The 17,338-nt window shown below is 35.3% G+C and overlaps 1 protein-coding gene across 2 annotated transcripts; it reads left to right on the forward strand.

The window, feature by feature from the left end:
- The first annotated feature begins 10,811 nt into the window (after positions 1–10,811).
- On the forward strand, positions 10,812–16,832 carry LOC141712633 (uncharacterized). Of its 2 annotated transcripts, none has more exons than XM_074515642.1 (7): positions 10,812–11,123; positions 11,593–11,984; positions 12,200–12,385; positions 12,512–12,613; positions 12,700–12,771; positions 12,884–13,000; positions 15,427–16,832. In XM_074515642.1, exons 1-7 carry the CDS (start codon positions 10,907–10,909, stop codon positions 16,588–16,590), a joined length of 2,250 nt encoding a protein of 749 aa, XP_074371743.1. In that variant the 5' UTR covers positions 10,812–10,906; the 3' UTR covers positions 16,591–16,832. The 2 variants fall into 2 exon arrangements, with proteins under 2 accessions (XP_074371743.1, XP_074371744.1); XM_074515643.1 differs by having other exon boundaries at positions 11,596–11,984.
- Positions 16,833–17,338: the final 506 nt, after the last annotated feature.

Consider the following 17,338-nt stretch of genomic DNA (forward strand, 5'->3'; position numbering starts at 1 on the left):
AAACCAAATGGACTTTTCTTGACCACTAATGCAAACCACTCTTTTAGTGCCCCGTGGATCACTTGGAAGGTGCCACATTGCTCATTTGTGGGGCACCATCTGTACTATTCATTATTGTCATGTGGAAATATCATGGTCTAGTATATTCATGATATGTCACCGATGACTAATCTTTGATGATTTGGAAATATGGCGTACACATGATATTTTACCTACCAACATCAATAAGGGTAGGTAAAGACACTTTTTCCACCAACTTTATCTACCAATCGATATCAATATCATATTTGTAAGTAAAACTCTTCAGCTACTAATAAACTATCTTTACCTACCTTTACGATAGTTAGGAAAAAGTCAAATTTCTTATTATGAAGGTTTTATAAGTATATTTTCAACTGAATTGAGGCTTAGGAAAAGCTAGTAAAATATTACATATTTTAACTCATATGTCCAAAATTAATTAATAGCCTTCATAAGTTCATTTATATAGTTAATTTTCCGGTGTGACAAAAATCTTACATACAACTCGCGAATGTTCATTACTAATGAGAAACTAAAGGGAATAAAGCTGGAAAGAAGTAAGTTATAAATTAGTCAGATGTATAAAATGTTTAATTCAAGTGTTGGTGCATGAAAATGTATTCCTATAACTATATATGGTTTTGCATGCAGATCATCCAGAATGAGGGTACAAGATGTTCACGAAAATTACGAAATCAAGAACACCATTTGGAGGGTAATAATATTGATGGTTCTTGAATATTTGAGAAAAGCACTTACTGTCCAATTGAATTTTGTTATATTTCACTATTTGTCATGTATCTCTATATTGGTAAGTAGCATATCTATTTATTATAGCACTATTTGTGTAAGGCCTCAAATAAATCATTGATGTCGGTACTATGACTAAAAACGCTTACTTGATATTAAAGAACTTTGTAAAACCTGCTTAATAAAATCTAATATAAATATAAACATACTTATTAAAACTTAAACCTAATATAAAATCAATACAAAATGATACTATAAATTCATAATCTGAAATCATATATATTCGTTAGTTCTTTAAATAGTATATATCTTAATCTAATTTTGGTTTATTACTATCCCATTAAGATAATGTTGTTATACACAATAAAATCATATTACAATCATAACATTATAAATATCATATTTTAAATTATATAAATATATTCAAACTAGAGGTTTAAAATATAAATAAAATTACAAACATTAAAATAAGTTTATGCATCGCACGAGTTTTTAGCTAAATATCTATACAATCGATACCATTATATTAAAGACGAAATATCGAAATATTCATCGGTAGTCTAGTCACTCAATCCACCACAGCTGTTAGATCTTTCAAATCAAATTAATGGGAACCGTTAGTTGTTATCCAACGAGTTATTATTATATATGGGTGTAAATTTCGGATCTCGCCAACATGTCAAAATATCATTTATAGTATATAACGATTGTTAGGTATGAAATGCACACATAGGGTGGTAATTGTGTGTTTCTTGATTTTTTTTAAAAACTTTTTCAAGTAAATCAAGTTAAAATGTTTTTGGCTTGGTGAACTTAACAACTAAAATATATTTATAGTGATAATTAATTAGCTGTAAAGAATAGAGAAAACAATTATCAAAACTCACTTAATCTTTATTCAAAATCAATTGTTTTGTGCTACAAATCTAAGTTCTTGAATATTTATTAAGAACTTAACTTTTACTAGAGAAAAATTATAATAGATATAGACTGTTTTGTTAATTCTAGACAAATGACCAGTGACATGCTGTATAGAGCAACATGCACAATTTACAGGAATAACACTAAAATAGACTAACACAATTTCTAAAGCTCTTTTGTCCATTTCTATTCTAGTCACTACAGATCTGCAAACAATCTTTCAGACCTGCTACACTCCTTTGTCCAGTTCATCTTGGTCTTTGATCTTTGCACTCTTCAAGATGCATTTATAAACTTTCCATGTAATAAAATGGTTTATTGACTAATAATTTGAAATCTTCATGATAATTGCATTCTGTAAATAAAACTGTTATCGAGATCTTTTAAATACAAAAGCCTTGTCAATATCTCCACATCATGACACGGAAATACTTTTCAATATCTCCACATTTATATGAATTTGACTTGTCGATATCTCCACATCTCTACATGCATTTGACTTGTCGGCATCTCCACATCTCTATATGCATTTGACTTGTCGATATCTCCACATCTCTATATGCATTTGACTTGTCAATATCTCCACATCTCTTTATGACTTCGCGATAGAGATCTCTGTAGCTTATAGAGACTCATTTATAACTTTCATCTCTATTTGAGTTCTCTACAGGCTTGAACAGTTCTCGACATGACTTCTCTATAAGCTTGAACAGTTCTCGACATGACTTCTCGATATTCCTTAATCTGTGACTTCTCAACATTTGACTTCAAATATTTTTTAATCTATAACATAATTCTTCTTCAACTTATGTATCTTCAATCTGAGGCATAATCAGGCTTGATCTTCCTCCAAAGCTTTATTCCTTAGCTTGGTGGCTGTTCATAGAAAAATATCTCAGTCTAGTCTTCCAATCATTTTTACACACTCAAAAAACACATTTATAGATTACACAAATTGTTACAAGTCAACTAATTCTTAGGATTATCTATATGACTTAGTCTTTTTATCTTAAGGCATGTATAACACAACAATTTCCCCTAATTTGTGAGATCTTGTCACAATCATGCATAATAACAAGACTAATCCCCAGCCAACGTGTAAAAAAGAAAAATAGACAAATTACATATTTTATACATTATTGTCACTTAGCAGTTATAAAGAAGATTTAAGTTTTCATATCCAGATTGAGATCTAACTAAGTCCTTCAACTTTACAAGGCACTCCAGTTCTTCAATGATCTCAGTTGCTCTCAATGATTCCACCAGCTTCAGCCATTCTTGCAATGAATAACTACCATGATGTTCAACCCTGTATATTGACAATCTGTGAGTTTCGATATTTAGAAACATACCATTCTCAGAGACCCTGCTTAATAGGGGTGAGCAAAAAATCGCACAAACTGCAAAAACTGCCCGCGCCGCATCAATCTGCACTGCGAAACGTGTTTTTTAATTTTTGTGGTGCGGTTGTTGTCTAAAATTTTAATGAATCGCACAGTGCGGTGCGGGTTGCGGTTTTAATTCTCTAAAATGCGATTCAAACCGCACTGTACCGCAATTTTTAATGTATTATAAAAGTATATATATGTGTGTATCAGGTAAGCTTATTTCTTTAATGTCTAAACTATATCCTATATCTTGTAGCGGTAGAATTACAGGTTAGTATTACTATGTCAATATGTTGTATAATCTGTAGGAAAAAAGAGAGTTAAATATGCATGTCTATAAGTGTCCAGATGTCCAAAATAAGTTGATACTTGTCCAATAGTTCATTGGTTTTTGTAACTAACTTAGTTGTTCATGTCTTTCTTTTAAGGCTTTATTTGAAAAGAAATGTAACATATGCTTAAGTCAATTTTTGCGAGGAATATATGGAGCTTCTGAACTGCTATTAGTTTACTAATTTCATCTATTAGGCCTTGTTTTGCATTTGTCCAAGTATTACATTTTCACTTGAAATTTTAAGATTTAGACTTTCCAATTTCCACACTGTAATATTAAAAACAATTTGTGATTGTGTTATTCATTCAATTTGAATTATGTCACCTATTTTATTTTTTCGCAATAATTCAAATTTTTTATTTATTGGAGATATAAACCGCGGTGTACCGCACCATACCGCATCGCAATTTTTATGGTACAGTTTATGCGGTTTTCAAATTTTATGGTGCGGGTGCGGTTTGAGAAATTGACCAAACCGAATATGCGGGTTGGTCCACGGTTTTTTTTTAAAAAAATCATCGCGCGCGCCGTGATCACCCCTACTGCTTAATCCTTGAGCTTTAAGTTAATTTGATCTTCTATCCATTTTGTCCAACTCCTCAGCCTTCTTGATAGCTCTCTCTTCCATCTCCACTTTTTCCCATGATCTACTTACATTTCTATTTATCAATATCTCAGCTAGTTGTACCTTTTATCAATCTAGTTAATATATCATTTTCAGTCATCAGACTAATCACCCTTTCTAGCTCCACTGTTGAGAAGTTTTCCATTATTTCTATTTTGAATATGTTGAATGAGCCATCCTTGAAGTAGAACCTCACCTCTCCCAGAATATCCACAGAGACTTTGTATATGAGTTAAGCCTGCTAAATATTGTAATCATCTTCTAAGAATTCTTCTGAGATTGGCAGAAAATTATTTTGATTACAACATGCCCATAGTGCTCCCATTTCAACCTTATTCCTTCTTGGTTTTCTTCCAACAGACTTGAAGTGTGTCTTGATAGGTGGCTTGAATGATGAAGGTTGAACCAACTTTTTCAATGTGACTTGGTTGGCTAGGATAGGTGTTTTTAGTAAAGAGTTGGCTGTGAGTTTGTAGATGTATCTTGGCTTAGAGGTTTGAATAGTTGGAGCTTCAGTTTGGCTAAGAACTTGTTTTCGGGCTTTTTGAGTTATAGATTTTTGGCTTATTGGTGTCTTCTTGGTATCCTTCCCATCTTTTTCATTTCCTTTTTTCTCTCCATCCTCATTCTTCCCTTTCTTGTCATTATTGCTACCCTTCCCATCCTTATTACTCCCATCTTGGCTAAGAGGTTTGAGCAGTAGTGGGTAGCATGCTCTTAGCATTTATAATGTATCTTCTCAGAATCCTGATTACTTCAATATCCTCCATAGATTTGTTATTTTTCAGTTTTAACCCTTATTCCAAAGTCATTATCAATCTTTAGTTTCCCATCACACAATGTTTAAGAATTTGGAAGTGTTTGCTTTTTCTGGTGGTTAGGCATATGTAAGTTACCCCTTTGCTAGGCTAAAGAAAGGCTTCAGGAAAAGCTCCTTCTTTCCCTGATTTGAGTTCCTTTAGAAAAAGGGTGTCATCTAGAATCATCATCTTTACTTTGTTGATGAAGATGTCCAGTTCTTAGACCCTCCTAGATTTTAGAAATGATAAGGAGACCCGCATGCACCTATCAACCCCGACATCTTTGACATTAATCACAACCCTCATTTCCTTTATCATTCCACTTGTGACTAGAAGCACCCTCGGGAAATTCAAAATTTTGTCAACAGCTTTCTTGTATGTGTGGTAGTTATGGTTCACTAATGCTCTCAGGCACTCCAGTAATTCACCAAACTCTTTGTCTGAACAAGGTCTTTCAACAGCCTTCTTGAATCTCTCTTCCATACCGACCTCTTCTTGATTTGACGATTGTAGCTTGGACCTTTCTCTCTCCATCTCCCTCTTAGTCCTGGTAGCAGGCGCAGTAGGATGTGTAGAGATTTGAGCCCTGATATTTTGGAAAGTTTTCTGAGGTAGAATGTTCAAAGCTGTCATGATAGCTCCCAGTGACACATTAGTCTTCATTTGAAAAGAATTATGGGAGTCTATCAATGACTTGATGTCATGTTGTTGACTTTGTACTTGGTGAGAGAGTTGATTGACTTTGGAAACCGGGTTGTTGTTGGATGATTGAAGTTCAATGACTTAATTTCAAAGAGTTTGGATTTGGGGAAGTGTAGATGTGGTTGAGCTAAAAGAGACTCCACCCTCCATGTTGTCCTGAACCACACTTCTAATTCTTCAGTCATCAAAGCAAAAGGCTCAAATCTAGATTTGTAGAGCTGGTCTAGTTTGACCTTGGTGTCATTATTTTGAGAAATTTGGTTATGCAGAATTGTATGTAGAGATAGAAATGACTCCCATAGTTGCTTGATGTTGGATTCTATACTGGAGAGTGGAAAGGTGGACAACTTGTCATAAAATTTACTGGGTTGTTGTTTGACCTCTAGTTGTTTAGGTAGGAGCTAATTTATCTTCTTCTTCACCATCTTCACTATGCTTTCTTGATGACCATCTAGAGTTTTCTCTAGTACTTTCCTAATATAGATGAATGCTTTGAGTTGGGATTTGTAAACTTCTGTAATGGAATCATACACTACCTTATGAGTAAACACCTTGACATTGCTACCCAAAATGGTGACATACTCCTCCCTAAACCTTGACAAAGCCTTCCCCATGTCTATAGTGAATGATTTGGATAGCCATGCATCAACATTTCCGTCCTGTAGAGCTTCATCCATAATTTATCATGTTGAGCTTCAACATCTTCTTTATTAGCCAAGAGAATGGCTTGATAATCTTGGTTGGACATGGCTAAAGTCAGTAGTTGTTGAGCAATATCGACAAGTCCTTTTATTTAATCAACAAGCATGTCATCTACTGAAGTTGGTTGAGCTTGAGTATCTTGGAGCCATTGTGCTAGAAGGTTTGGATGTGGTTTAGTTGAGGTAGAAGAAAAGTCAGTGTTTGGATTTGTAGTGTTTAGGGTGAGAGAATTAGTGACACATATGGCTAAAGTCATATTTTGATTCACAGTTGGAACTGTGGTTGTGACAGTGTGTTAATCACTCTAAGAGTGAACCTCCATTTAAATTGGATGGGAGTTAGCCAGGTTACTATCATGTACCATGGCCTCAAACCCTTGTCCTTCAGACTTGCACTTGAAGGCGCTTGATGTCTTGCCTCCTCATTGGATGGATCATTGGCAATTTTACTCCAAGCCTCAATTGCAGAAGCAATATCAGCCATAGTTGTGAGGGGAGTTGACCCTCCTAGAGGACCCTCCAATTAAATTAGAGAGGAGTCGAGTAGCTCACCCTCAAAAGTACTACCCTCAAACCTTGTGGTCTGTGAAGGCTCATTAGAACATAAAGGTGCATGATCTTACACAGGGTCTTCAGTTAAAAATGATAAAACCCCCTACGTTTGTGATAATGTCATCAAGGTCCATCTCAGCACATGGCCTCTCATGTTGGAAATAATTGATGATATCAGCATTTAGAATTATCAGAGTTTGTGATTACTGACTGGAAGATTGGAGTTTATGAAGACTATCAGTATTTGACATATCAGAGTTTAAGACCAATATTTATCCATCAGCATCTGTCAAGACTGATTTACAGGAAGTAATTGATTCTATCTAGAAGACTTTGATATGCAGATATATGTCAGTGTATGACTTTACTTATTTGTAGCAATCAATGGTTGGATATGTATTAGGATTCCTTATTCATGTATATCATATCAACTAATTGATTGTGTAACTGTGCAGTATATAAGCATAGATTAGGTTAACACTATATGTGTAGAGCATTATTTTATCATTCATATAACCTAGCAGCTCTCAAAAAAACCTGTTCATCTTTTTAGAGAGTATGGTAATTAGTTTTTTAGCAATATAAAAACTGTTCTTATCTGTTGAATTATCTATTTCAATTTGATTGTATAACTGTATTCACCCCCTTCGCAGTTGATTTAAGACCTAATAATTGGTATTAAAGCTTGTTGTTGATACACAAATAATTTAAGACCGATAAAACAATCATTAATGGCCGACAAAGAAACTCAACAAAATTCCCCACGACCAGTCACAAACAAAAGCAACCATAATATGAGTAAATATGAGGCCATAAAAGTTCCAATCTTGAAGATTAATGAATATCCAGTCTGGAAGGTAAAGATGGCTATGTGTTTGGAAGCAACATATCTTGAATATCTGAACATGATTTATGATGGTACTCACAGGCCCGTGAAACTGGCTGTTATTCCTGATCAAAAAGAAAAGATGGTTGACAAGGACAAAAAAGATTATACTCCTGAGGATCTTTCATCAATTATGAAAGATGTAGAAGTTAGACATCTTTTGCATAACAGTCTTGATAGTGTCATGTCCAATAAGGAGATTGGATGCAAAACTACCAAGGAAATTTGGGACACTTTGGAGGTTAAGTGTCAAGACACCACTGCTATCAAGAAGAATAGAAGGATAATACTCACCTAGGAGTATGAAAACTTTTACTCAAAAGCTGATGAATCCTTGACTAAAATCTATGACAGATTTCAGAAATTGCTGAATGACTTAACATTGGTTGACAAAGAGTATGATCTAGAAGATTTAAATTTGAAGTTTCTTCTTGCACTACATTAAAAGTAGGACTTGAAAGTCACATCGATAAGGGAAAACTATGATCTTAAAGACACATCTCTGGATGAGATTTATGGAATGCTAAAAACTCATGAACTGAAGATGGAGTAGAGAAGCAATAGAAAAGGACCTAGAGCAAGACATGTTGCACTCAGAGTTGAAAAAAAACAAGGGGGAAAGCTAGGAGAAAGATCCATTCTAAAGGAAATGCAATGATTGCAAAGTTTAATACCGAGTCATCAAATACTGATGATGACTCAAACTCTGATTGTTACTCAGACTCTCATGATGATGATGAGAATATTCTACAAATGGATGCTCTCTTAGTTAAAAGCTTCAAGAAGATGGCCTATAAAGACTTCAAGAAAGGAAATAGGTTTTCCAGAAGAGGCTCAAGTTTCTCAAACTCTGATAGAAGGAACTATAGGAAGAATGATGAGAAGAAGTCAAGGTCTGGGAAAATTGACAAGTCAAAGATAAAGTGTTATAATTGTGATGGAGTTGGACACTTTACAGCTGATTGTAGAAAGTCAAAAGCTGAGAAAAAACAAGCCTTGATCACAAAGAAGAAGAATTAGGCATTATACATCAAAAATTGTTGAGGGTGTCAACTATGCTCTCATGGTAAATGCTGATAGTGAACTTGGACTACTGAGATGAAGGTACCTCAAACTATTTTTGCTTTTGATATTGATGATATCTGTGAATTAAAGCTATTTTTTAAATTCTGCATATTAGTTTTAGAGATCAAATACCTTAAAATGCTAGGAACAGAATTGAAAACTCTGACTTAAAGAAAATAAATGATCACCTAGAAGCTGAGTTGGTTTTCATGTGTATCGGAAACTTGCAGTGTATTGTATGTAATTCAAATACAATTCAAATATATTATATTTTTAATAATAGGGCTTTGGGATAAGGATTGTTGTTGGAGTATATATATGTAAATAATGTCCTAAATTAATAGGATGCCATATTTTATAGTAAGACGACATGTGTTTAGAATAAGGAATCGGGTTAACCTGGTATGAGGTTGAGGAATCATTCAAGATATTATGTGTTTGATTCGGTGCTGAAATGAAATATGTTTAATTTAAATATTTTTTTAATTCATTGATTGGATCAAACTTTTATATATTGTATATGTCAAATTTAAGTTATTATACAACTTACAAACAAAAAAATTATATATAAGTGATTAAAGTTTTTAAAATTTTAATATTAGTTAAAAATATTTAAAATAATTAAAATAAAATATTATTAATTAGTATTAAATAAGAATAAACACAATTTATTTAAGATTAAACATCATGATATTATAAGATTGTATTTAACTTTATCAATAAAAATGAAATAACGAAAATAATTTTGATACCTCATACTCCTATCTCAAACTCACCTCTCCTATATTATATCAAATCTGATTCCACATGGGTTTAAGGAATGAGTATCAAATTTTAAAAACAGTAAACCAAACACCAAATATGAGTTTAGAATGAACGAAACCCATACTTGATACTAGAATGAGCCGAACCAAACGACCCGTTAAGCATCTCTTAGGACACTCTTGAACTTGCTCTTATCTACTGCTTAGACACTCTTGGTCTTATTCTAAAAGCAAGTCCAACACTGTCATAAATTAATGTCCTTAACTAAAATTTAGGGCATTTTGATAAAATGATTGATCCAACAATGTTCCAGGATGCCTTTGGTGGCTAGGACATCAATCATATGCCTTATTTTTAAGGCACCTATGCATGCCTCATTTCATTTCAATCAATAAAAAATTTAATTACCTCTACTTTTACACTTTTCTTTTCTTTACAATTGTAATTCAAATTTATTATTATTTTAATAATAGGATATCTTTATAAGTCATATTGTTGGAGTTAAAATATAAAAATCATATCTTAAATCATTAGGATATTGTATTTTATTATATTTATAATTAAAAAAAATTTGAACTTAATTTAGCAAAAAAAAAAAAAATTTGGACTTGCTCTAATGACGCCTTAGAAATAGGGCGGGAACAACCGAAGATGTTGACCTTTTATATAAGAGATATAGAGTAAAGTTCTATGGAGTCCACCTTTAATTGGAGTCCTCGGAGTCCATATATGTTCTGCAAGTAAAATATAGCTTAAAATATTGCAAAACATATTATTTTTCGACAAACATCACTATTCTATCAAAAATCTTGTAGATTGCATACATTTTACAAGCAGAACATTGCAAAAATATATATTCTACAAAACATGTTTAGTTTGCAGAACATAAATGTTCATGTTGCAGAACATATTGCAGAACATACATATTGTACCGTAAATATATGAGATTTGCATGATTTTGTTGAAGTTATGCTATTTGTGTAACAAGTTTTGCAAAATAACACGTTTTACAATATATTTTATTTGCAGAACGTAGATGGACTCCGAGGACTCCGATAAAAAGGTGGACTCCATAGAACTCACCCCATATTATATTACTAGGACATTATTAAATGGCCTAAAATTGGAGTTGCTCTCATCGCCTTTTAGTGATCGGTTGGACCTGAATGGTCTGGACAACAAAATTAAGGAGATAAAGCCCATCGTAAGTAAGAGTTGGATTTTGTTATACACAGCCCAGCCCAAAAAAAAACAGGTAACCCTAAAAGATATCTTTCTATCTCTCTCAATCTACTGGTGGGTATATTATACACACACAATCCGTGTCTATATTAATAGAATTCATCTCTCTGCTTAACAACCAAAATTATACTCTCTCTCTCTCTCGTGGTAGACGATGGCCCACACCCAAGAAGAAGAGCTTGTTTTAGGTACAGCCAGTCCCGTAACATCAGATCACAAGAGAAAACACGAGGATTTGGAGCCCGACTCGCACCAACTCGCTCCTGAATTGAATGGTAACTCGGACTCTGACTCGGTTAAGAAAATTGATGACCAGGATGAGGATGCTGAGGCTAAACGACAGCGTTTGGATGATAAGCCTGCCGATTTAGGTTTTTTTTAATTGTTTTTCAATTTTTTTATTCTAGGGTTTGTTATGTAGTTTAATCGATATTTTACATATAATTAGGTATATTATAAATTCAATTGTGTCATGTATGTGCATTTATAAGTTGTTAATTGGACTGTTTGTACAATCATGTATTTCCGTGAACACGTAACTGTTCTCGTGTATACGCTTGTGTAGTTAGCGTGGGGCACTATTCGTACAATAATGTAGCAAAATGTATGTCTTCTTGCTATGTTTGTAATTTGCGTGAGCTATTTGTACAATCAAGCATCATTGTGAACACAATCATGCATCATTGTGAACAGGACAATGTTCTGGTGGGGAATTAGTGACATATGTGTGTTAATATGCGTGGTTAACTAATTGCACAATAATGTATTGAAAATTTATGTCTGCTTACTATCAATGTTTAATTGTGTGTATATATATATATTTTGTTGTGTGTTTGGTAGCAGCTACAGAGAATGGGCACCAAAAGAGGGATAATGAACCCGAGGAGATTGGTGTGCAGCCTCCTGTGGAAAATTTGACTCCTGTCGAGGATGAGCATCAGCAAGCATCGGCTGAAGAAGCTGTGACTGAAGAGGCTCCGAAGCAGGTTAATAATGAGGAGTTGGCTGCTGAAGATAAACAGCCGGAGGTTGCTGAGAATACGTCCGATGACAAAAATAAATTGGAAAATGCGGAGGAAAAAGCTTCCGAAGGGGAGCCTTTGAAACATCCTGAAGAACTTGATGCCCCTGCTGGTGATAATACTCAACAGGAGGTTGTAGGTTCTGCTCAAAATGAAGACATTTCTGAAGGGAAAAGCATTTCGCGGAAAATGGAAGTCCCAAATAATAAGGTGGACTCTCTGATCTTCTAAAATTATATTTTACATAATTCTAATATTGTATTTACTCAATGCATGTTAGTGAGTGCTATTACTTAAATGGAATCAGGTTTTTAAAGTCCAGACTGAAACATCTACTCTAAAAGCTTTGATATGTACACGGGATTTTCCTGAAACATATTATCTAATTATATCCTATGAATCATGTTATGATATGTATGTGGCAGGTTGGAGTTCTTATTGGTAAGGCTGGGGATACTATTAGGACCCTCCAAAACAGTTCTGGTTCAAGGATTCAGATTACAAGGGATGCCGATGCTGATCCTAATTCTGGCTCCAGGGCCGTTGAACTGATAGGAACTTTGGAAAATATAAGAAAAGCTGAGACTCTCATTAAGAATGTCATAGCAGAGGTATAGGAGTTCTTGCTCCAAGTTTTTTTTCTCACTTTGGCGTAGGCTCACTTTTTGTTATATTGTTGTGTCGGTGAATCTTTGCATTTTAACTGCGCATTTGTTACGTAATATAATGTTGTGCAGGCTGATGCTGGAGGATCACCTGCTCTTGTAGCTAAGGGTTTTAATACAGTTCAAGCTTCTGGAGCTGGAGAACAAATTCAGATTCAAGTTCCAAATGAGAAAGTAATACCTCTCTCTCTCCACCTCAAGTGGTCCATTCTATTTTTCCTGTGGCTAACCTCTTTATTTATTGTAATGTCCTATTGTAGGTTGGTCTAATCATAGGAAAAGGTGGCGAGACAATAAAAAATATGCAGACAAGATCAGGTGCACGTATTCAGGTAGTTTATATTTATATACATGAGCATCCTTAGATCTATCTGGAGCGATCATGGATTTAGCAGATTCTCAGTTGACTCTAACTAGTAATATTTTATTTTTCTTGTTATGTAGCTTATACCACAACATCTACCTGAAGGAGATCAGTCTAAAGAAAGGACTGTGAGAGTGTCTGGTGATAGGAAACAGATTGAGTTTGCAAGAGAGTTGATAAAGGAAGTTATGGATCAGGTGTGTTACCATCTTCATCTTGAAGGATTATTCAATATGTATTTTTACCATGCTATAGCAATAATTCTGTTTAATTTGATTGATAGATGACATAAATATTCTTCTGTTGTGCAATAATTGTGCCAATTATCTTATAAATCATATATCTAGAGGGTGACGTATTTAGTCTGATTGCCTGATGTTAATGATGGACGACATGTGCATGCATTCAGTTTATCTTAAAATAACTTTGAGTAGAACCTTTACTCCTTTATAAATAATATGAGTATTGAATTATGTTTGTTCTCTATAAAGTTGCTCGTTCAGTTCAGTTCTGTAGTCTACAAGGTATGTTACATATATAAATTGTGATTCCTCATGCTGAGACCTGATTAGGAACATTGTCAGGATACTATTTTGTGGTTTAAAACACTTATTGGTGCTGATATCTAACATAGCATACTTGATAAGTATGAGAGAAACCATGATTGACACACTTTTGTATCGTCATACAAAACAGCCTACAGTTTTTGGCTTGCTTATGCAAGCTTGCAGTCAAACATTACTGAGTGATCAAAAATGTGAGATAAGCTTGGACATCTTATTTATCTAGCTCTACAATAAGTTGTTGCATCTTGTCATCTCTCTTATAGACATGATACCAAAGTGTTATTTGGGTTTTAGGTCACTTGACATCAATTTTTTTGCCATTCTACTTCTGCATGAACCTTTGTAAATTTAAACGCTGGTAGATGATTGCATCTAGGTGATGTAGTGTTTCATATCCTGCTTTTTGAAGACTTCAACATATTGTCAAAAAAAGTATCTTATATTGATGTACATTGGACTGAGAGTCTTATACTTAATAACACATGTAAGAGTTAAACGGATTGATATATGAACCATGGGAGGTCAATTGAGTAAGGAAGAAGCTTATATTGAAATAAGATGTCGGTTGTCATGATTTATATTTTCTTGAAGTGCCGATTTCGAGTTGGTTGGCTTTAAAAATGCAGATTTGGCTTTTGCCTTACACATGGGGTCAGCATTGCTCTCGGGTGTAGCAATAGACAACCTCTATTCACTTTCATCCACCGAAGAAAGGTATCATGCATTTGCAGGATGTTAAGAGTTGGTAAGATTGCTTCAAGACTAAAAATAATAGTAGCAGATAGAATTATACTATTAACCCTAGTGCTCTATGACATCCCCTTGCATGCATTAGCCTTGTTGGACAAAAGTCATGCCTACTTCACTGAATATGCAATTGTCTTTGCATATGATCCCTATTCCCTTCTGTGATTTGATGCTATCTTGAAAGATTTGAAGACATAATGTGTTTCTCTTTATATCAGTTGAGGAGGCAATAAGTGCTTGGAACTCGATGACCTTCTGATTTTATCAATTTTATAACAAGCCTGCAGATGCGTTGACTGTTTATTGTCATGTTGCCAAACACTTAATTTTAATACATGTTCGATGTGACTCTAGATCTGAGATAGACTGGTACGAACAAGAATTTATGCTGAAATGTCAAACTGGTACTAGGCATAAATGTTTTAACTCACGTAGATGTATGATGCTGCTTTAATTTTTAAATGTACTACCCTTATTTTTCTTTTCCAAATGACTTGCATCAGTGAAGTGCACCTAGGGTCCCATGTATTGTTAGTTTGTAAGAACATAGACCGATATGTGATGACATGCAGCTGTTACGTGCTTTCTAGACATTGAAGGAGACAAGGATAAAGTTTATGTGACAAGGATAAAGTTTATGTGATCTGCATGAGTAGAAAATGACATTGTAAGTTCTATCGTTTATGAGATGTTATGTAGATGTATGCAGTGAGGAGCTTCTCCATTTTCTTCTATCGTTAGTTCTGTTACCTAATTAGCCCTAGGTATGTTCACCAATGTTTTTGAATTTGTAGTTTCTGAATGGAACAGTCCTAATTTGTTTCATGATTTTTGGAATTGGCAAAAATTGTTACATAAATACCTAACCAGGCACCAATGACTTGTTTCTAGAAGCTAGTTTTAGCCTTGGTACAGAACTTGAAAATTTTATGCAACTGAGGAATTTTGTGGTAGGGAGTTCCTTTGAAGCTCGAGGGAGAATGACTGTTTGTTTAGTCTTGACAGTCTACTGCCTTCGTCTTTGTTGGCTTGTTAGGGATGTAAATGCTAGCATGAAAATACTATTTTGTCTTGCTTGTACATTGAGGTATGAGTCTGATTGGTCGTAGCAGATTGTTTGCACAGTTATCAACTGTTATGCTTTATCCATATATCTTTAAACTTTTATTTCCATTTCAATCTCTTTTTTTCTTTAACATCTCTATTGGTCTATCTTTCTGGAGAATTAATACATACCTTTCTAGTACCGATGCTTTGAAATGAGGTTGACATCAAGTTTCTAATTCTTCTTTCATCATTGATTTGTTTAGTTGGTAAGGCCCTCATCTGTTTCCGGTGGTTATAATCAACAACAGAATTCTCGCCCTCTTGGTCCTGCTGGTCACTGGGGGCCCAGAGGTCATACTGCCCACCAAGGTGGTTATGACTATCAGCAACGTGGACCCTACCAATCTCACAATCAGCAGTATCAACATCAGCCATATGGAAATTATCCTCCACAACAAATGGGTCCGAGAAGCAATATGGGCTGGGAACAAAGGCCACATGGCTCTCATGGTGGTTATGATTACTATGGCGGGCCTGGTCATGCATCTGATGCTTCAAAACCTATTCATGCTCATGCACCAGGTCCTTCACCTATGATGGGTCCACCACCTTCACAGCCGAATTATAATTATGGACAGCCACAAGGTGGAGACTATGGTCAGCCTGCTTATCCCCAGACAACTCCACCTGCACAGAACTATGGTCAGGGATACAATGAAACCAAATATGATAATCAGGTAGCCATGCAGCAGCCATATGGGGGATATGTTGCTCCACAGCAGCCGTCTGCTTTCCCTCAGGGTACTGCCCCAGGCTATGGTCAGCAGGATCAATACGGAAGGCCCCCATCATATGGCATGCCACAACAGGGACCTCAGGTCCAATCCTATGGCCAACCTAGAGCTGCTCAACCTGCCAATATGCCATATCAAGCTCCTATTACCTCTACACAGTCTTATGGTCAGGTCGCACCAACCCAACAGCCTTACCCTTATGCGTCTGGTGGACAAATGCAGCAAACATATCCTCATAGTTCTGCACCTTCAGTGGATGGGTACAATCAGCCACTACCTACTGCAGCTGCACCTGGTTATCCTCAGCAGGGCGTGCAACCTGTTTCTGGATACGGCCAACCTGGAGTTCAGCAAGCTTCTGGATATGCCCAGGCTGGAACAACTGGAGCTTATGTTCAATATCCATCATCGCAGCCAGGTTATACTGAACAAGCTGCCGCAAACACAGCAGCTGCTTATGGGGCGTATCAAGGGGCTGAAGATCCAGCCTATAGCGGTGCTCCTGCTGCATCTTACGGTGCACAACCTGTTGTGCAGCCCACTTATTCTCAACCTGCTCCTGTGCAGCCAGTTTATGATCAATCAGTCCCCCAGTCAGGTGGCTATGCAACTGCTCCAGCTGCTTATCGCTGAGAACAAGCAGGCGTTCCTCATAATGCAAGGCAGATGTATGGTGCTCACTGTTGAGAATTTTGATATGTTCTAATTAGACAAATGTTGCTTTCAAATTAGATCTTATTGTTGTCTGTTCTAGTTTATTCTAGATATGTTTTCAGTTGGTTAGCCATTTCCCTTGATTATCTGACCAGATAAATCCCTTGCATATCTTCTATGGATTTTTATGTTTGGACAATCTACATGCTTATTTGGAATCATTGCTGTGTACTTTCAATCGGTAACTATCATGTAATTGCAAGATAAATCTTTTAACAGCTAAAGTAAAACAATGGAAAAGCTACTGTAACATTTACATTAACCTTTTTTGGTTCCTGAATTTTTTTCCTGGTCAACGAGTATTGTATCGGCTTACCCTTTCTCAAGGAACTGCATTTTTTTCCTTCTGCTCATCAGATGTAATTGGCCTTGACATTGTCACTCTGGGGTGATACTTTGGGAATGCTTACAACAGTTGAGAAAATTTGGTGTTGTGTTTGCAATGTAGGGAGTCAGATGGGTATGCCAGGAGAAAACTTCCAGCTCTTATATCTCACATGATCACCAGCTTAGCTTTGCAATTCAGTGTGCAATATACAGTATGCGGTATGCATGCACTATGAATAATTGGATATCTCGAGAGTTTTGAGGGAGTTAAGGTAATTTTTATTGGGCAGGAAGGTAATTAAGGTAATTAATCTTCTTATGTGAGACCAATTGTCACAAC

This window comes from Apium graveolens, chromosome 3, assembly GCF_009905375.1.
Source record: "Apium graveolens cultivar Ventura chromosome 3, ASM990537v1, whole genome shotgun sequence".
Taxonomy (NCBI): Eukaryota; Viridiplantae; Streptophyta; class Magnoliopsida; order Apiales; family Apiaceae; genus Apium; species Apium graveolens.